General features: G+C 29.3%; 1 protein-coding gene across 1 annotated transcript in view; it reads right to left on the bottom strand.

Annotated features, from left to right (window-relative positions):
- LOC142329179 (cytosolic non-specific dipeptidase-like) overlaps positions 1-22,000 on the bottom strand; it is a 37,590-nt gene that overhangs the window by 2,964 nt on the left and 12,626 nt on the right. Inside the window, exons 3-7 of the mRNA XM_075373572.1 lie at positions 20,483-20,709; positions 16,115-16,310; positions 12,422-12,643; positions 8,625-8,774; positions 583-684 (exon numbers count right to left, since the gene is read on the bottom strand). Of these exons, the coding sequence (XP_075229687.1) occupies positions 583-684; positions 8,625-8,774; positions 12,422-12,643; positions 16,115-16,310; positions 20,483-20,709 (897 nt within the window). The remainder of the gene's footprint in view (positions 1-582; positions 685-8,624; positions 8,775-12,421; positions 12,644-16,114; positions 16,311-20,482; positions 20,710-22,000) is intronic.

Below are 22,000 nucleotides of genomic sequence, written 5' to 3'. Positions count from 1 at the left end.
TGACTATATTTATTCAACTTAAGTCTGATAATGAACTTATTTTGTAAATAAAACACAGCTATACTAAACAAATATTTTTTTTATCAACACTTTTATACTTAATTTTGTAGTTTTGAGAAAATAAAACTATCTTCTATAAATATTTAACGATTTAATAATTGTATTGAATATAATTTGCAAACAAGACAATGTATTTTAATAGGTGTATACTCGTAAAAGATGTGTCTTATTCAGAAGAAAGCATAATAAAATTTACTGAAATTCTAAAATTTAAAAAATGTAGTAATATATATTCTAAAAATCCCAGTTTTAATTTACAAAAACCATTAAAATGGCTAAGATATTTTATTTAACAAAAATTTATTTCCTGTCTTATCATGTTAAATTAAAACATGTTAAATTAAATTAAAACATGTTTCTATATAATTGATTAAGAGGCTACTATAACAGCTGTGAATTATTGGAGTTGCATTTCCATGTATTCCTGAAAGTAAGTAGATTTATAATTGTATTTTTTTTTAACATTTAACCATATGTCATTATGCTGATGATAAGAGATAAAAAAATGTATCAATAAATTACCCCACAAATTAAATTCTGTACATCAATTTTCTCATTCTCTGTATCGGAGTCATCATCTCCTGCTCCTAAAGGTAACATCACTACATTCTTACTAGTTAGTTCCTAGAAAAAAAATTGATGACAAATTTAAAGATAACAAAAAAATTTAATTAATATTAAAATAGACTTTTTGGTGAAAATTTAAGATAGAAAAAAATTCCAAGAATGTGTAAGTAGTGGAAAATGCTGCTTCAGTGACAACCTCGGACTTTTGGGAGGAAATGCTAATCTCATAAGAAAGGGATGAAATATTATCAAAATATTGGGTCAAAGGTCATCAAAAAAATTAAACATTTTAAAGCATGTAATCTTTGTAATGGTTGATCATAGTGTGATTGGATAAAATCCATTGTGATCAGGATGATGTAATTTTATTTTTAGGAAGAGTGGTACGATTTTGTACTAGGTGCAAAATGTATTTGTACATCTGATTGAAAATACTACATTATATCTGTTAACTAATTAGTTGTTTTCGATATTTGCATCAATTAAAGCCAATTTATTCTGAATAAAAGTGCGGAAAACTTGTAATGGAATCATAGTATCTTGTACCGACTGAAAGGTCTGTTGGTGACTACCAATCTGTTTGTTAATTTCTTCTTTGGCTCTTGGTTATCTTACAGTGTTAAGTAAACAAGCCTTTAGTATTAGTTCTTCAACTTGTATATATCTTATGATGACAATTAAGCAACGTCTTCTTTATTTAAAATAATTTTTAAACAGTTCATTTTGTAACAATAGATTGTTATTAGGTTTAATGGCATATAATTTCCTTCTGTCATTAACAAATAAAGTAATTTTGTTCTATCACTTATTTCTTAAAATACTAACAGTATATAATTTTACATTATATTCCATTACAAAGTTTACATTTGTTTTTATTTTCAGATTTGAACATGTTAATATAAACAACATGAATTGAATGGAAAAATCAGAAGAGATGTATTAAAAATATTTCTTGATAATTTTTAATTGTATTAAGTTTAAAAGTTATAACACATTATTAAATGCTGCTTAAAAATAAAGATTACATCATCCTGATCACAATGAACTTGGTCCCATCACTCTAGTACCAGCTGTTACCAAGGTATCAAATTTTGCATTTTTATGACCTTCGACCCCTCTTTAATGACAACAGAATTTTGTGGTTGCCCAAAGTGTTAAGTTGTCCAAGAACTGACATTTTTTCAGTATTTGTGTACTGAAGATTTTTTTAAGTAAAACTGGTAATAAAATACGCTAGATAAAACATAAATTTAGAACCACGAGTTTCCTATTAACCTGTCTTGTCAACAATTCATGTTTTTAGTGAATTAAATCAATATACTTACAAAATGATGAAAATCATTCTATGCATTTTATGCGTAATATGTTTTTGTTTAGTTTAAATTGGATGTGATTTTAAAAAGAAAAAAATCATTAAAGTATTTTTTTCATATCATACTATAGAGTTCAGAATAATAAACAAAATAAAATAAATTCTTATACACAGTACATAGTCATTAAAACAAACACAGAGTCCCTGGAATATGTAAACTGAGTTGCTCTGACTGCACAATATTCAACTTGCATCAAATTGGATCCAGCTTCAAAGATATAATGAACAATTGAGCCATAGAGTGAATATATATCAATCATCTCATAAAAACAAATCATAAATCCCATAACATTGATACCAGCCTACATTTTAAAGTACACTAAAAACTTACTGCAGCTTAAACACTTGAACATTATGATATTTATACACATTAATAACAATGTATACATATATAAATTAACAGATGCAGTTTAGTTTCGTTTCAATCACTGCCTTCTTAGTACTTCTTTACCTAATTAAAACAAAAAAAAACTGCTAACAATAACATCAGTTGATACCAGGATGAGAACAGCAGCACTAGCCACTTAAGGTGGACACAAGCATGAGAAAGAATTTTGAAGTAAGTTATAAAAATTGTTACATATAAAATTTGGTTTGATTTGACATTTTAAAAATTTACTTTTAAATAACATTAATGCTATATTATTTATAATAGTAAGTGAGATTTTCTCACCTTACTACACAATTTTTTTTCTTGTCTTCAGTCATTTGACTGGTTTGATGCAGCTCTCCAAGATTCCCTATCTAGTGCTAGTCATTTCATTTCGGTATACCACCTACATCCTACATCTCTAACAATTTGTTTTACATATTCCAAATATTGCCTGCCTACACAATTTTTTCCTTCTACCTGACCATCTAATATTAAAGCGATTATTCCAGGATGCCTTAATATTTGGCCTATAAGTCTGTCTCTTCTTTTTTATCCATATTTTTCCAAATGCTTCTTTCTTCATCGATTTGCCGCAACACCTCTTCATTTGTCACTTTATCCACCCATCTGATTTTTAACATTCTCCTACAGCACCACATTTCAAAAGCTTCTAATCTTTTCTTCTCAGGTACTCCGATCATCCAAGTTTCACTTCCATATAAAGCGACACTCCAAACATATACTTTCAAAAATCTTTTCCTGACATTTAAATTAATTTTTGATGTAAACAAATTATATTTCTTACTGAAGGCTCGTTTAGCTTGTGCTACTCGGCATTTTATATCATTCCTGCTTCGTCCATCTTTAGTAATTCTACTTCCCAAATAACAAAATTCTACTACCTCCACAATCATTTCTCTTCTATTTTCACATTCAGTGTGACAATCTTCATTAATTCTACTACATTTCATTATTTTCTTTTTGTTCTTGTTTATTTTCATGCAGTAGTTCTTGTGTAGGATTTCATCCATGCCATTCATTGTTTCTTCTAAATCCTTTTCACTCTCAGCTAGAATTACTATATCATCAGCAAATCATAGCATCTTTATCTTTTCACCTTGTACTGTTACTTTGGATCTAAATTGTTATTTAATATCATTAACTGCTAATTCTATGTAAAGATTAAAAAGTACAGAGATAGGGAATATCCTTGTCAGACTCCCTTTCTTATTACGGCTTCTTTCTTATGTTCTTCAACTATTATTGTTGCTGTTTGGCTCCTGTAAATGTTAGCAATCGTTCTTCTATCTCTGTATTTAAACCCTAATCTTTTTAAAATGCTGAACATTTTATTCCAGTCTACGTTATCGAATGCCTTTCTAGGTCTATAAATGCCAAGTATGTTGGTTTGTTTTTCTTTAATCTTCCATCTACTATTAATCTGAGGCCTAAAACTGCTACCCTTTTCCCTATACTTTTTCTGAAACCAAATTGGTCTTCCCCTAACACTTCTTCCATTCTCCTCTCAATTCTTCTGTACAGAATTCTAGTTAAGATTTTTGGATGCATGGCTAGTTAAGCTGATTGTTCTGTATTCTTCACATTTATCTGCTCTTGGTTTCTTTGGTATCATGATTATAACACTCTTTTTGAAGTCGGACAGAACTTCCTCTTTTTCATAAATATTACACACCAGTTTGTATAATCTATCAATCGCTTCCTCACCTGCACTGCGCAGTAATTCTACAGGTATTCCATCTATTCCAGGAGCCTTTCTGCCATTCAAATCTTTTAATGCTCTCTTAAATTCAGATCTCAGTATTGTATATGGCTGAGAATATTTTCCATACAGTACGCCTAGAAAATACCAATATGACCATGGAATTTACAGAAGGCATTTACAACAAAGCATTGATAAATATTGAAGACAAGTGCTTAGCTATTGCGAATAAAGTTCTTAGTCAATTGGGAATGCCAGCACCCACCCGAGCTGCGATTGCTTCATTTGATGTGGATTTACGATGTGAAGAGATTTACAACATTGGTGATATTCAGTCATATGTCCAATCAAACATTCCCAAATTAACGCATGAACAGAAAGGCATTTATGATCGCATAATGCAAATGATAAAAGACGGAGTTAGGGGGGACCTTCTTCTTGGATGCGCCAGGAGGAACTGGGAAAACATTCCTCATTAGATTGATTCTAGCAACGGTTCAATCAAAAAATGACAATTATCCTGTTGCAGAATACTAATCAGCCAAAACTCTGCAACGGCACGTGACTTGCAGTTAAGAAATTGATGAATAACGTAGTGGAAGCAACGATTTTAACGGGACCTTTCAAAGGTGAAGATGTCCTCATTCCTCGAATACCCATGATCCCGACCGATACACCATTTCAATTTAAAAGATTGCAATTCCCAATTGGATTGGCATTTGCAATCACCATCAATAAAGCTCACGGTCAATCTTTAGAATTGTGTGGTTTAGATTTAGATGCGGAATGCTTTTCACATGGGCAACTGTATGTGCGTGTTCCTGAGTCGGCAAACCAGATAGCCTTTATATCTATGCAGACAGTGGAAAAACAAAAAAAAAATATTGTATATCCACAAGTATTGTAAATTAAACTTCTATGAAACATATGCTTTGTTTTGTTTCTCATTTCTCATCCATGAAACCACAATGTGCCACAGCGAAGCGTGGCGGGTAGAGCTAGTACAATAATAAAATGACATTTATTTATTATGAACTCATAATATGAACTATCCATCCTTTACATGATCTCTGCAAGCATAGGCTGAACCTCACCTTTTTGGAACATTATGTAGTTGTAACCTGTCCTTATTCTATATCAGTAATATTTAAACAGTGTTAAATTGTACTGAATATAAAAAACTGAAGTAATTCTTTAAATGCTCCAAAAATAAGTCTTGACTTAACTCTGTTCAACAAGTAACTATCCCAACTTCATCCTGTGTGGACATTATGAAATACGTACCACAAAAAGAAGCATTAATTTGACTGATAGGACATTCAATCTTTATCAGTTATTTTATAAATAATTAAAATTTTCCACTTAATTTTTAAGAAAAGTTTTTCAGAACTATAGCCAGCTTCTTCCTCAGTATAATAATTTTTTATCATTATATCAATGATGGCGTATTCAGTACCAATTATGAATACTGCAATAACAATAGCAGACCGACCTCTCAGCTATTGCCAAGAATTGAGGACAGTTCTGTGTAACATATGATGAAATGGATCAGTTTAAGGATTTTTAATATATAAAAAATTTACTGGTAGAGTGATAAATATTTGAAAAAATAATAAACTAATTAAAACAAAATCTTACTAAAAAGTGAAAAATACAGTCTTCATTCTTCTTTAAATTTTGGCTTGTTAGAGGCTAAAATAAAAACATCTACCATACATTTAATTGGGGGATGACTTGAGAAAGTTAAATTTTAAAGAATTTAAAATCTATTATTAAATTAAATTTTTAAAGTTGATTTTATTTATTACTTTGTGTTGTGATCGTGAAAAATTTCGGTTTTCAGATTTTTTTAATGGAAATATCCATTTTGACCATCCCTGAATCCATTTTGATTAGTTTGGGCGTGACGTCTTTATGTACATATCTCATATGTGTATATGAATCTTGCATAACTCAAAAATGATTAGCAGCTGAATGTTGAAATTTTGGATTTAGGACTGTTGTAACATTTAGTTGTACACTTCCCCTTTTTATTGCAATCAACTAGACCAAAATTGTTCAAAGCGTTCAAAATCCAAAAAATTTGGATTTTTTCTTAACTGCAGTAATAAGCCCTCATTGAGAGCTTTTCAATGATAAGTGGTACTTATTTTCATTGGTTCCAGAGTTATAGTCAAATAAAATTTTAATTTATGAAATATTTGGATCTTACAAAATATTTGAAATATTTTTGATGAAGGTACATCAGTTCAAATCTGACTTCATCTCCTTTTTTTAAATTAAATATATTGATTTATTAATAATTATTAACCTCAGACTGTAAAAAAAATTTACAATAAATAATAATTTAATAACAACAATAAAAAATATATATATATGAAAAAATATCAGAAGTTATTAATAAAATAAAATTTTATGTATTTTTCATTTAAAAAAAATGAGTGTGTATATGTAATTTAACAGGGGGCGTACAAGGAAGCCATGTGGTGGCCACATCACATTTTTTGTTAGTCTGTTTTACATGTTTTCAATTTATTTCTGATTTAAAATATGGATAGACTGCCCAAGGAAAAAAAGCAATTCTAAAGAAATAAAAAGAGTGAGAAACCTGATGTCTTGATTAAAGTATGGAAAGAAATGCAAAGAAACACAAAGAATGCTTTTTTTTTTTTTTACTGCTAGTGAGTGTGAGCTAAGACTCTCTGGCATTTGAAAAAATAAATTATTATTTTTTACCCTAAGTTTTGTAAGTTTTTTGAATCTTTGAATGACAAAATTTCAAATATCAGAACGACTTTAGGTTGTATAATTATGACAGCAAATCAGTAATACACAATAATAAAAACATTTTGAAAATAACATTTTTTTTTTTAATATCTTCTACTTCAGTAAACTGGAAGGCAATTGCTATGCAAAATAAAAAACAATCATCAAAATCAAATCAGAATCATCAAATAGATTTATTTGATAAAGAGTAAGATAGTATATATATTATTTTACTAAAATTAATTTTTTTAAGCTTCATATTATTCCTCTACTAATAATTAAATTGACAAGAAAATCAAAAAATAAATTAAAATAACCATAAAAATTCTTTAAATAAAAAATTCTAAACAAAAAAGATTAAATTATATTTAAATTCTATTAAATAAGCTCCTTGTACACAATATTGAGATAAAACCATACCTTGTCCTAATTTTTGTGAAAGTACTTTTACAGGATCCCACATCTTCAGTCATGATTAAAATAATCACATTACTGAAAAATAAAAATCTTAAAATAAGAATGCTAAAGTAATGATAATTGATGTTGATAAATGATAAATGATAAATGATGTCTGTTGCAGTTTTTATAAGACCTGTATCCCTCAAACTCTGATGGTTTACCAAATTGAAATTCTATTTATATTAATATATGTAATATTTTTCTAATATATTTAATTTTATGTCATCTTTATTAATTCTGATATTTCTAAATTTGTGTTAATATTATAAATAAAATGTTTATTTTTTATTAGATGGTCTGCCATATTAGATAAAACTTAATTTATTATTTTTTTAATTTCTATTATGTTCAAGAAATGTAGTTTTAAAGGATCTATTTGCTTTTCCTAAATAAATACAATCATAATCATTATATTTAATTTTGTAAAATTTAAGATTGTTTATTTTATTATTATTAGTTTTGTATTTAAACTATTTTATTATGTGGTTATTAGGCTTATATGCTGGTTTAAATATTTCTTTATTGTTTAGTTTTAGTAATGTTTTCAATGATATTATTAGTATATAAATATTTTATGTATATTTTTCACTCTTTTGTATCTCTTTTGTATTTTAAGTATTGGTTATAAGGTAGCTGGCAGCGCTCATTTAAATTACTATACAATTTTCATTATTTTAGTATTTTTATTTTGCAATAATGGAATATTTTAATCACAACTGAGGATGTGAGATTCCATAAAAGTACTTTCATGAAAAATTAAGATAAGGTATATCTAATCTCCATATTCTGTACTTGGTGGTGTATTTAATGGAATTTAAATACATACAATGTATGTATTTATGTAAATACATTTATGCAAGTCAAATTGCAAGCTGAGTATCTCCTCCTTTTCTGAAATTGATTTAAAATCTGTAATCTTTGCATGATCCAATTATTTCTGTCATGATAATAATTAGGCAAAGCACTAATTTTGTCAATATGTTATACGTCTGCTAGGATTATCATAATTGACTTGTGTTATTTCCTACCCTTCCTAGCATTGCCACTCTAACATTTGTAGTTTAGGCATTTCAGAGTGCCTTCATTCTCAAAACAACTTTTAGCACTCCAGTACTTTCCATAAAATACAATAAATTAATTTTTTAACATCCAAACAGTGCCAGCATTCTGTCCGTACTCAACTTTTTACAATCACTAATTTTATCCTACATTAACTTCTTTCTATGTGAATGATTAAAAATGTCTGTTAAAAATCAAACACAAAGAAATAAATCCAACTTAATTAATAAAAAAGGTAAGTCATATACCTGCAATAAAGCTGTTACAGGTATGGATCTACCATCTCTAATCATATCTGGTTCTACATCATACGCATGCTTAGTTGCTCTCCAAGCTGCTTTATAATTTTCATTGTGAATTGAAGAAATCCATGGCTTTCCACAGTTTACTAAATATGCCTGTTGAGAATTCAATTTCAGTTTTAATCAAATAACAGATTTTAGAAAAGAAAAATGTTACTGACTAAAATGGAAAACCTAACTACATTGAAACAGATGCTTAAAAATAAAGACAGGAACCTCCTGAAATTTTATAAAGTAATGTCAGTACCAGGTTGTTAATTTAAGGGCAAGACATGGACAGTGGTATCTCCGCACAGAAAGATGGCAAAGTACAAAATAAGGTTCTTGAGAGCTGCTGTAGGATGTACAAAGCCGAACAGAAGATCCAGTAAGGATATTCGGCAGGAATTTAACTTTTTTTTTGTAAAAGCTAAAGTTAATGATTGTAGACAACCATGGCTTGCAGAAGAAGAAGAATGGATGCAGATTAAATTCTGAGAATTATTCATGAATGTGCACAGAGGTAGAAGAGACATTTAAGGAGATCGAAGAAAACATGGGGAGATCAGTTTGGATAAGAGATCAATGACTGGTGTAGGTAATCTGTCAGACTTGAAGAAAAGGAAGAAAAAATACTATCTTAATGTATTTAGCATTGATCCACCTTCATCACAGATGTAATTTTAAAAATAAATATTCTGAGTTTTAATTAGCTAGAAAGAAAATTGGTCTCTTATTTCATATTTGTAATTTTTAACATTTATTTTTTTAATTACACTTCTGATAAAAATGGATCCACAAAAGAATATATAAGGTATAAAAAAAATATAATACAAACTATATATTAATATAATTAATTAATATGTATTAATATATATTTCTAACAGTATGGAAATTTGATACATGAATTACACTGACTTATCTGCTCAAATGTTTTCTTTTCACGAACAAGTAGTTTGTAATAAGGAATGGACATGTACCATCATTTATTTTAAACTCCCTGTTGGAAAACATTTGTCTGTTTTCCAAATTATTTGTCATTTTAAAAGTTCAGTTATCAAAAATAATCATTGCCAATCATAATGAACAAAAGGATAACATAAAAACTGAAAAGCAAAATAGTTCTACTTAAATTTAAGTAATCGATTTATCTTCAAAAGACCTAGAGAAGAAAGATTTACATTATTTTAAAAGTGAATCAATCATTTATTTCATGCTTTTGAAATAAAGCACAGTTTAACTGATAATAAAATAAATATGTCCTGATTATGTAATCCATTTGAATCATTAAGTCATTTGAACAGTCAGTGTTTTTTCCATTCTTTTCTGTACTACAATTTTATAACCTTAACCTAGTTACTACATTCTACAGTATTTTTGTTTTCCTCTACAATTTTTATCTTCTGCACATCATATTATCAAATTAACTAAACTTGAATATCTTATTATACAATTCTACCAACCTAGTTTGTCTCTTTACAAGATTGCCATTTACTTTTATATCAAAGTATTGTTTCCATATATTGTATTTAAAACTTGGATTTAAGAATTATAAAGATATTCTTAAAAATATTTACATAGAGTACAATGGAACATTTTACAGGACCAAAATATGAGCAATAGGAAAAGTATAAAAGTCTTTTAAATCTGGTGTTATAGGATATTGAAAATTAGGTAAATTGATAAAGTAAAAAAGTAAGGAGGTTATGAGATGAAAAGGAGAGAAGAGAATTTTGTAGCACTATATTGTTTGAGAAAATTTTCAAACTGTCATCTATTCACAAGTGTTTTGTTGTTTTGGTAGTATAGTAACACTTCCTGCAAATGTGTGACTATTAATTGATGTTAGTATTACATATTCTCTGAAATTACATGTTTTTATTTTGTTCTGTATTTTATTTTAATTGTGGATTGTTAGTTATTAACAACACTGAAAAAGATGCTACTAAAATAGGAAAAATTTCACACTGCTGGCTCTGATAGGTACTAGAGTAAAAAAGTTCCAGTATTTTGAAAGCAAGTCGTTTAATACTTAAAAAATATAAAATTTCTCCAAAATGAAATTAGAAAAAACATAAATAAAAAAATTCCTTTTTATTATTATTATTATTATTATTAAACTAATAGTTTAGTTATTATGTAAAATGTAAAAACCACAAAATTATATATCAAAAGTTAATAAAACTAGCTGTCGTAATAAAACATGATGATAATAATAGCATATCTGAATTAAAGGTATCCAAAAGTCACAGCTTATATTAAAAGAACCTTAATATAATTTTGTAATTTGTCTTAATTAACACAGCAACTCACCAATTTTTAAAGTAGGTTAGTCAAGTTCTATGTATACACCTTTTGTAACTCAGCAGATGTCTAAACAATATCTAACTCTTGCTAAGTGTTTAGGAGCATCTACAGCATTATTAGACCAAGAGCTTAAACAATTCTCAGTTTTAAATCATTCAAATCTCGAACATTTCTTTGGTATATACAACTTATAATAGATCCCCCAGAAAAAATGTCCAAAGGTGTGATATCTGGAGATCTAGGTGCCCATGCAGTTGGACCAACTGGGGAAAGTATTGTTCAAGTACGTGTGTGTGTGTGTGTGTGTGTGTGTGTGTGTGTGTGTGTGTGTGTGTGTGTGTGTGTGTGTGTGTGTGTGTGTGTGTGTGTGTGTGTGTGTGTGTCCTGTCACAGTGGGCTGTATGAAAAGAGATTGATCAATGATGCCATTTTTGTGCAGTCCTAACCAGACATTGACTTTCAGGGTGTCTTTCATTTTCGATTACAATGTAGGGGGTTTTCAGTTCACAATTTGACAATTGTGTCTGTTCCTAACTTTCCTACAACTGTGGCAACTTTCCTACACTATGAAAGGTGGCCTCATCACTAAATAACTATAAAGATAATTAGGATTGTTTTCAACACGGTGCATAATCTCTGCAGCAAATTGATTTCATAGGCGGTGGTCATTCGGTCATGTGATGAAGGAGATGCAACTTGTACAATCGCAAATAGAGTTGCTTATAAACAATGTTGTGAACGAAGAACGAACAGTGGAACGAAGAATTTTCAGTTTGTAACTAGCCTGCCTATTTGACTTTCCAGGACTACCAGTGAATGCATCATGTACACAAAGTACAGTCTGTCTTAACGTTGTATCCCACTGACAAATAGACTTGGACATAGGAGATCGATGTTCCATTCAGTCCGAACAAGCTGTTGAACACATGTAACTGATTGAAACTCCGTTAACCAAAGCACATACTGAACCTTCTGTTGAGGGATTCACATCTCAACAGACTACAATTGCATTTACATTTATCATTTGCACTTGCATTTATTTGGTATGATGAACAATTTTCATCTCAACATCTTGGATAATTCCTCATTTCAATTTTAACAGGATGATGTCCAACACCAGCAAGTTTTTTATTTCTTCAACACAAGCCACCTTTGATCTTTTTTAAAGGTTTTACAATGCTTTTAGAGGTGGTCTTTCAGGTTTACTCTTTCTTTGTAATTTACTTAAATCAAAGTGTTGGTGACACTCACTTTAAATTTTAAATAATTCTTTAAATAGTTCTGATTGTAACATTTTATTTCTGATTTTGTTTTGTTTATTATCCATTGCAATATTCAGAAAATTGAAAAATATTCTTAAATAGAATAACCAATTTCAACTTACACAAGTTAATTCATTAAAATTATTCTCTAACTTGCTAACACTCAAAATACCACATAAGTATAAAATAACAAACCTTATATGTATTAGGGCTTCTTCTCATTATCCATAGCTTATCAAGATAATCAATGACAAGTTTTGATATTTTTTCTGGTTCTTGATTAGGTACCAAATGAATTGAAAATTTTCCAATAACTTTCTTTGGTAAAATTGTTTTAAAGCCATCTTTTGAATTTGTGCCTTCAACTCCATGAATCGATAAACATGGAAATCTCCACCGACTCATTAAAAACTTTGCCTGTAATTAAACTAAGAAATAAATCATTGTATCAATCTGTAAATTAAATTGCATTCATCACAATTGCATTAATACATATTACTAGGTGTTAATAGATAGTTTAGCAATTTTTGACAGAACATATATCACTAAAATGTAATTAGTATTATACTTAATATAAAGAATATGTAATAGATACATACATTTACAAATCAAAAACAAAGCTGGCAACATGGTTATGAAAGTTTCTGGCTGTATTTAACCCCCTTATAGATTAAAAGGAGAACCATCCTAACCCCTTCTTTAATTTTCTAAAAATAATAACATTAGTTTCTCATATCTGTCAGTCACCCTACCAAATGTCATGATTACACATTCAGAAGATATTAAGGACAATAGACACCATCTATGACATGTGCACACGCACATATGCACATCCATTAAATAAAATTTGCCTAGTTTTAGAGAATCTCAAAATATTGAGAAAGGCAGAATTTCATTTCTGAAAAAATTTCCAGAGATATTACTGAAGTAAAACTAGCTGAAAGGCTGATAGTGTATATTTTTTTACTTTCTTGATTATTACAGTGCAGAATGGACTAAAGGGACAATTTTTTAAAGGATCAAAATCTTGTGCAATTGGTATTATACATATTTCAGTGTTTTGAAGTTCCCAAAGTTAAAAAATACAAAATAAACTAGGAGTAAGTGGGGGGTTGAAAACATTAGGAGAGGAGAGAAGTGGTTAACTTATGATGTGGAAGGAAGAACAGCTTTACAGTATTAAGAGAGCTCATAAGCTTGTTAGGAAAGGGAAAACCTTTTCATTTATAGGTCCTGAGCCTGTCAATAACATTAAATCAACAATTCCAAGAATAGTAATGTGGAACTGTAATAATCACTCTAGTAACTGACATAATACTAGACTAAGTCTGGGGAAGATACTAATTCAGTAATTCACAAGCTTGATTGGCCTTTCTCAAATTCTCTTATTTTGTTGGATAGAGTGCTTAAAAAAGATCCTATATATCATGAATAGACAAGAACCATTTCAAAATTACTAAGTATATCGTATATACTAAAATATTACTAAGTATATCTAAGTATTACTACCTTGAAAAAGTTATATTCTATGTACAGTATGCATTAGCCTTGAGATACCGCAAAACTTACCATCTTGTAATGTGAAGATCTTCAGCTTTGATGTAGTTTCCTTAGCTGGTATTTTCTCACTTATATATTGGGATCAGGCACTCATTAGAGATATAATCGGTCAAATTAGGTTCTTCTGGAACGCACAGTTAAGCCTTAGGACTTAAATGTTTTAGGGGTTAATCTCTTATAAAGTAACTTAATGGATTGAAGATTGACACAATCACTGCAGAAGCTGATAAGGACAACAGAAAGATAGGAATTGGAGTGGATCAGGCAATAATTGTTAATAGTATCTCTTCATCAAATACAAAAGTAGCATAATAATATAACCTTAATCAACAAAGCAGATAAAAACCTTAATGAAAAATGCAGGTAGCATTTCCTACCTACAAAATTCTAGAAGTGAACTAGAGTTTCAAGCTTAGCAAAGTCTGGCCCTATTGTCAGATAGCTGTATAGAATCCAAAGGAAAAGCAAGTTGTTGCACCTCATTTTTCACCTAGTCTGTACAAAAGGTTAGTAAGTACTGGATTTAAATTGATAAGATATTGAAAGAATTCCAATATAATATTGCAATTATTATTCAAATTTTGAATAATAATTGCTAGTTAATGTGTTATCAAAAGTTTAGAATTTTATCTGAGTTTAGTGTAAGAATTTTCACTTCCTGTATCAGAAGTAATATTTTACATAAGTGTTGGATTATGATTGAGGTTAATTGTAACAGAAAATTTGTATAAAGACATTGCCTAGTTTAGAAATTTAAACTTTGCCAAATTTTAACATTGGTGGCAGGTACCTTCATTCCCAACATTCTTTGTTCACAACAGGGCATTATTCAATGACAGCTGACTGTGACATCTCCAGTCATCATTACCATTTAAGATTATTTTAAGATTTTCACATTCTTTTAACCTTAATCAGAAAAGATTACATGACTTACTAGTTTTTATGATATTTACAGTTTGCTGTGTTTTATTTGTTTATAGAGTAAAGGTTCACTGCGTATTTATTTTTTATATATCATTAGTAGTCAATAAAATTATTTTTTACTACACTTAGGTAATATCTATATTGTATTTTAATTGCATATTGTGTTTTTTTGTAACTCATCTCTGTGGGGCAATATAGGGTGCTAAATTTTTAGCACAATTACTAAACTTTTATTTTCACCAGTAAGTCTGTAGCCTTAGAGTCTCACCTACGATGGTTTTGTTATCTTATTTGTACACACAATTATATTTTATATTTGTTATCAATAAACATCTTTATAATTATTATTATTAGTCAGTGTAAAGTAGTTTTTCAGTAATTTCCTCCTGCCATCCTAGGTAAAGACAATATGATCTCCTGAAATTGTAGACAGAGCTTAAAACACCCCTTTGCATATTGTATTTTATATTTCAGAAAGGACCAGAAATACTAGCTTTACTCTAAACTTACTTTAGCCTATTGGTATTTTAGCTTATTGTGCTGCCGAAAGAAAGAAAAGAATCTTCACATCAATACCTCTGGTAAAACCCACCACATCACACCAAGTATGCAACTAGAAAGATCAGACCTACACCTACAGAACTGGGATTTTGGAGGAAGGATCAAGGATAGGTGATGGGGGTGGGTAGAAATTACAGTATGAAACAAATAATCCTATCTGGAACTCAAAGCTCAAAAACCCCTTCAGGCAGCAGGCATCATTCTGCTCACAATCCCTTGGAAGGTAGAGGCATTTTTACCTCTACCTGGAAGATGGAAGCAGCACATAACTGATTAATATTATATCAATAGCTTAAGTTCATAGTATAACAAGAATTACATTCTTCAGAAATTAATTAGCTACTCAACAGGTACACAGTTCCTAAAGAACTGGAAAGCCACAAATAGAATAAAACCCAAAGAACAATAAATAACCAAAATTTCCCCTGCAATTGTGGGTTAGGTGGAATCCAACTAAATCATTCAACCAGCTCCCACTGGAGGTTAATTCCTTCAAGCAGGGTTTATCTTGTTTTGTAATTCTTTTGTGGGTAGATTACCTTACCTCATCAAATGCTCCCTTATTCTTCATCTTTTCTTCCCCGGTGTTCTGAATATTTTGGTGAGACAACCAAGTAGATCTGTAAGATATAAAGACCTATAAAATTATTACATTCATGGTAAATGCATAGTTTGAAGGTGAAAGCTCTGATTACACATTAGTCAGGGTCTCTTTACTCCATCCAGTGGTTGTGTAGAAAGTGTAATCAGGGGCTAAGGTACTAACAGGGTAAAAATAGGTCTGATTCATTTTAATGCCATACAGTACAGCATAACACTACCAGATAATTAAATTTATCTTACCTTATCATTAAATTTAAGTTTTTGGCACCCAATAGCTTCTTGAAATTTAATTACATCATAATCAATATTTTCATACATTTTTTCCTCTTCAGGAGTTACAGGTTCAACATCATCATAAGCACCTGGTATTATAATATTTCCTTCTAAATCTACAAGTCTGTTTAAAAGATACATTAAATCAGAAATAGGATCTAGCCTGTAAAAAAAAAAAAAAAAACAAATTAAATATGTTTTATTTTATCATTAATGGGAATTCTATCCACCTGACTAGTACTGTTACATTTAACTGAGAAGCACAATGCTGTGGTTTTATCCATGTATAAAGTTAGTTACAATCAAACTGGTGAATAATAATTCTTTTAATTGCTTGATAATGTCAAACTTTCTAATCCCTTTAAAGTTATTTTTTTATATAGATACAGTTGTGTCATCTATAAGTGCTAAGAATGAATTGTTCAAGATTTTGAGGGAGATCATTAATAAACAAATCAAGAAAACTTATCTGTGGCACTCTGTTTTCTACATGTTGAAATAAGAACCTACATGTTTTACTTGTGAATTCTTATCAAAAGATTAAATCTTAGCTGCTATTTATTGATCAGTAACATATAACTTTAAACACTAGTAAGCAGCTTTTCTAATGATTGGTAATCAAATCTTTCATTACTAAAAGAGGAACTAAATAGAATGCTTAATCATAAAAATCAAAAGGGGAATATTCTTATTATAAATGCTATCAAAAATATTTTCTAAAAAATGAAAAATAGCTGTGTCTGTAGACAATCTTTTTTCTAAAATCACACTTAGGTTCATAAAACCCTCAATATTTTATGATTTTCAAGAAATTTTAAAAGTTTATTTTTCAAATTTTTTTCAGATACTAGTAAATAATAGACAATAACAAGATAAATAAGTCTTTTGTTCTGATAAACAGATAATATATTACACAAATCATGGTCAGGATTGGGCAAATATGCTACTCCACAAATAAAAAAATTAACTGCCTCAGCATTTGTTGTAATGGATTAATGTAAATCAAAATAAAACCTTGATCAAAGCAGCATGACAAAATACATAATTATAAAATAAAGAATACAGGCGATTAGAGTCCATATTAATTATTTAAAATATAAACACATGAAATAATATGAAGACATTAAATAACAAAATAACTACAAGATAAATCACAATTCAGAAGGCATTAATGAAAATTATTTGAACACATGTATGTATATATTGAACAGAAATACAAAAAATTCAGTTTGTTACATTTTTTAATTAGTATTATTTAAAAATTCAACATCACATATTTTCTATAAAAGAAGAAATTCTTTATTATATTTTAAATGGTTTAGTGGAGAGATTTTTTTAATAATTTGTTAAGTTTGGTAAAACATGTTAAGGCTCTTTCTTGTAAGCTATGGTTTTGAGTTACTAAAAAACAGTTCTGTTTTCTGATTCATCAGAGAAGGATTATTGTTGCTTTTTTTTCAGAATAAATAGAACTTGGGTTATAATTTTTAAATTAAGGTATGAGAATCTTTCACATGGAGGGAAATAAAAATGTTGGATCTCAAGGCAGCTTGTAAATGCTCAATTGTTTATAAATTAAATTTTTAACCAGTACTGTAACACCATACATGACTTCTTTTAAAATGCAGGCAGGAAATTCATCAATCCCTATAAAATTATTTACTATTCAGAATGAAAGTTTCAAGTTCTTGGATATCAGTAGGAAATAAAAATACTAGATTGGAGTTATGAAAGAATGAACATCAAATAAAAATATTGAATGTCAATTAAACCACTTGAGAAAAATGGTTTTTGTTTGTTCCATATTCTGTAAATTGTTAGTAGGTAATTAATAACTGCTCTTTTTGAATATTGGGTGCTTCATATATTTTAAATTCATCAATAATATTCATGCAGAGAAGTTTGATGAAATAAATCCTATTATGGAAATAAAATTTTTAGAAAAACTGTTTTAATAATGGTTACTGTATAGCATGTAATTTAATTCTGAAGTCATGGTATTATTTTCAAAATAAATAATTTGGTAATGGTAAATTAAGAGCTCAACGCCTAATATTATTAACGGTAACTGAATGTAACTGTACTATTTCACGGGAGGCAATCTTGGTGATTGCAGGCGTGAAACAAATAGATTTAATTGTGTCAGAAAAGCAGCAGCATTATGTTGCTAAGAAGTCAGGTTGCTAAGAAGTCAGGACTTCAAAACAAATTTGCGATAGAACGGCATGGCAATGCTTTATAGCAGGCCAGATGGGATGAGGTATAGGGTGAGCGTTATACATCTGATCCCTTCCCAGATGTTGTTGGTTTGCAGGGCACCCGTTGGGTTCACCCTAACAAGTATGTGACCCAATTTCTTTCTGTTCATGACTCCTTCCAAGACAGACTCCAATGATTTGGCCAGCTGGATTCAGGTTTATTTATTATTTTAAGGTTTATTTTTATTTCTTATGTTGTGTTATGTTATGGTTGCATGTTGAACTCAACTTCTAACCTATTGGGTAGGGTAGTTTCTTCAGTTCCTTCATGTCATCCAGTCTTGTTAATGACTTGACATAGATGCGTTTTGTTTTAAACAGTTCATCTCCTATAGTACACTGATGGGAATATCATATACATACATACACCGATAGTATTCACATCAATGGCATCCTGACTGAGACAAGAATAAGGCTGAGATGTCTTTTGCCGAGGTTCTGAAGATGACTTCTAGTAAAGCCCATAAGGGCTAGGTAAGGAAGGGATGGTTTGACGACCGAAACTGCCAGAAGGAGGGTATCTTCCCCTATGGGATCAGGATGAACCTGTCAATGAATGCCTTCCAGTTAACCTGATATATAATTTATAACACTTTATTTGTAATTATTGTCAAAATTTACACAAAAAATAGAGCTGACACTAACATTTGACCAGCAGTGTACAAGTAATGAATCAGTGTATGTTTTAGGTTGGTTTGTTCTTTTTATAATATGTGTAACGTGAAAAAGAATTAAAATGAGTTAATAAGATTTACAAAATTTACAAAATCACCAAGAACTACAAACTGGACTTAAATTTGTTCCTAAAACTTATCGCTTAACACAAAAAAAGAACTGCAGGACAAATTTAAATAAATATTTCTAAATAGCTAAATATATTTAAACACATCATATAAAAATTAAAATTGATTACTGTTTCACAAATAAATAATGAAGGAACCATTAGAAACTGTCAACAAATTTCATATTTCCTTTTCCCTGCCATAAATCTAATGTCTTCTTGTACAGCCTAAACTTTCTGAATTTTGTTTAAATCATGATCCCAGCATAGTGCAAAGTGGTACTAAGTGTTACATAAAGAGATTATTAATCTAGATACACTGCTATCACAACTTTATTAAGTTTAGATTAAACTTAGGTTAAATAAAGTTAATTTTAGATTTAACTTAATAATCTATTATTAGATTTTAATCTTAGACCAAAGTGTTTCAAGTTATTTTTTTTGCCAGTATAACCTGCCTGATCATTTTAAAAAAAAGTTCATCACACTAAATAAAATCATTAAACATGACTGTTCTATACAATTATTACCTGTCATAAAATTAATGTTGATCTTGTTTAATTTATTAATATTGAAAGATAACTCAACAAATAGGTACAAAATAAGTTGCAGTTGCCATTTCTGTGACTATTTTCAAATATTGATTTTTGTGTCATAGCTGAATAAAGATTTCAGATTTTGTAGACAAAATACTATATAAAGAATTAATATGTTCAACAAAAACTATTTTATTGATCCAGTTTTGCATGAACTGCAAGATAGTCAGTATAATCGCATCATGATATAATTATATTATTGCTATAATAAAGAGTTTTTTTTTATAATGCATTAGCAAGTAAAAACAAAACAGCTTTCCCCAAAGGAATATCCAGCTAGTTAAAGATTAATTCTGTAATGTTTTTAGAGATTATTTATTAAAAAATAATATTAAAAATTACAAAGGAAAAAAGAGCCAGCAGTGCAAATCATTAAAAAAAATTCTTATTTACACATGTGTAAATTGGTGTAACTGAAATGATTGTAGGCAACCTAAAATTAATCACAATTCAGCCACAAAAAAAAGCCATTCTCAATAGTAACAAGGTTCCCATGCTTCCTAAGATGCAATATAAGTTTAAGACATTGTATTAAAATAAATTTAAGTTCAGTTTATCATGAACAGTTAAAATTAACAGACATGAAAATATGGGAAATTAAGTGAAAAGATGAAATACAAGAAACTTTAAAGAAAGCAGACACATATAAATGGTTTGTAATATATGCTGCAAATGATATTAGAAAGACCTTTAAGCTTACACTGAACCTCCATGGTGACCACTATGTAAATCCTTTTTAGCACAACTTATTTCAATGTGGAAAAAGCAAAAACCTCGCATTCCATATGGTATAGATGGTTTGTTTACATCCAGCCAAGTACTGTCAGAAACACAAATATAAGTTACATCTTCCAAAAACATTTTTTTCTTTTTCAACAGATGCTCAAAATGCCATTTATCACTTTTTTCAGTTCCAACATAAATAAACTGTAAATAATTTTTTCTAAATAATATATTCAGAAATTATGATTGTTATTCAATAAGTTAAGAGATAAAACCTATATTTAAAAAAAAATTTTAATGAGGAATGAAGTAAAGAATTGTCTCTAATGTCGATCTAAAATACCTGATTGATAAATACTTTAATACTGTTTATGTAACTAGCATCTATCATTCACAATGCAAGTCCTACTGAAAAATACACTCAGAAAAACAACATTCAGGAGTAAGAGATTTCAGAGGATGTAAATCCATCTGAGATTTACTTCCAGATAGTCAATTTATCTCAGAAATTTCTGAGATAGTCGGCTGACAGTTTAAAAATTTTCAAAAAATTTTACTTATAACAAATGTTAAGAACAATCAACTAAGATTTAAATTCAGGCTCTGAAATTTCACAATCAATTTATTCAAGGAGACAGACAAGTTACAGTAGAAAGAATGGCTGAAAATTGTAATGTGAATATTGGTATATTTCACTCAATTATTTTAAACAAACTGCAACATGTGTTCAAGAAGGGTTCAAACAAAGCCTGCAAAAATCATAAAGAAACCAGACTTCAAACAAGACCAAAGTTAAACAATACTGTTTGATTGAAGGAAATTAATTTTTAAAAAGTATAGTGACAGCAAAGCAGAAAGTATAAGAACGGTGGTTGCAGATGGCAGATTGCAAGTAGACTTTCCCAAATAATTAGTCCCAGACCAAGATAGCTGCATTATCAGAATATGACAGGAACTAGCATCCTCCATCGCAGCTTCACCTGTGTGAATAGAACTTTACAAATTGCAAATAGATGTTTTAGTAGTTATATATGGGATGTTACTCTCAACAATTATTACTATTTACAACTTACCAGATAAAATAGATTAATCTGGATGAATAACAAAATAAGATTTCATAAAGCCTGACAAAATAAGAGTAAGTTTTTTTTGCATTTATCTTAGTATTTGTGTTCTTTATATCCATTATGTAGAATATTTTGTTCCTCACTCACTATTTTATTTTTCACACATAATCAATATTATGTATGAAGTAGATTAATAAAAACAGATTTTAGTTTAAAACATATTTATTTTTTAAACATATTTGCATAATCTAAATTCAATAAAGAATCAGTTGAATTCTTCAATCACTCTCAGGTATTTACACCATGGCACAGTCTTCTTGTATTAAATGTTACAGAGTAAAAATTGCATACCATTCAGATCTCTAGCGGAAGTAACATGAGAAATTGTGGCAATCAGCTACTAGAAAGGAGTCAGCAAGAAATGGAAT

Source organism: Lycorma delicatula, chromosome 8 (assembly GCF_047948215.1).
Source record: "Lycorma delicatula isolate Av1 chromosome 8, ASM4794821v1, whole genome shotgun sequence".
Classification (NCBI taxonomy): domain Eukaryota; kingdom Metazoa; phylum Arthropoda; class Insecta; order Hemiptera; family Fulgoridae; genus Lycorma; species Lycorma delicatula.
The sequence above is the reverse complement of the archived record's forward strand: the minus strand, read 5'-3'. Positions and strand labels throughout refer to the sequence as shown.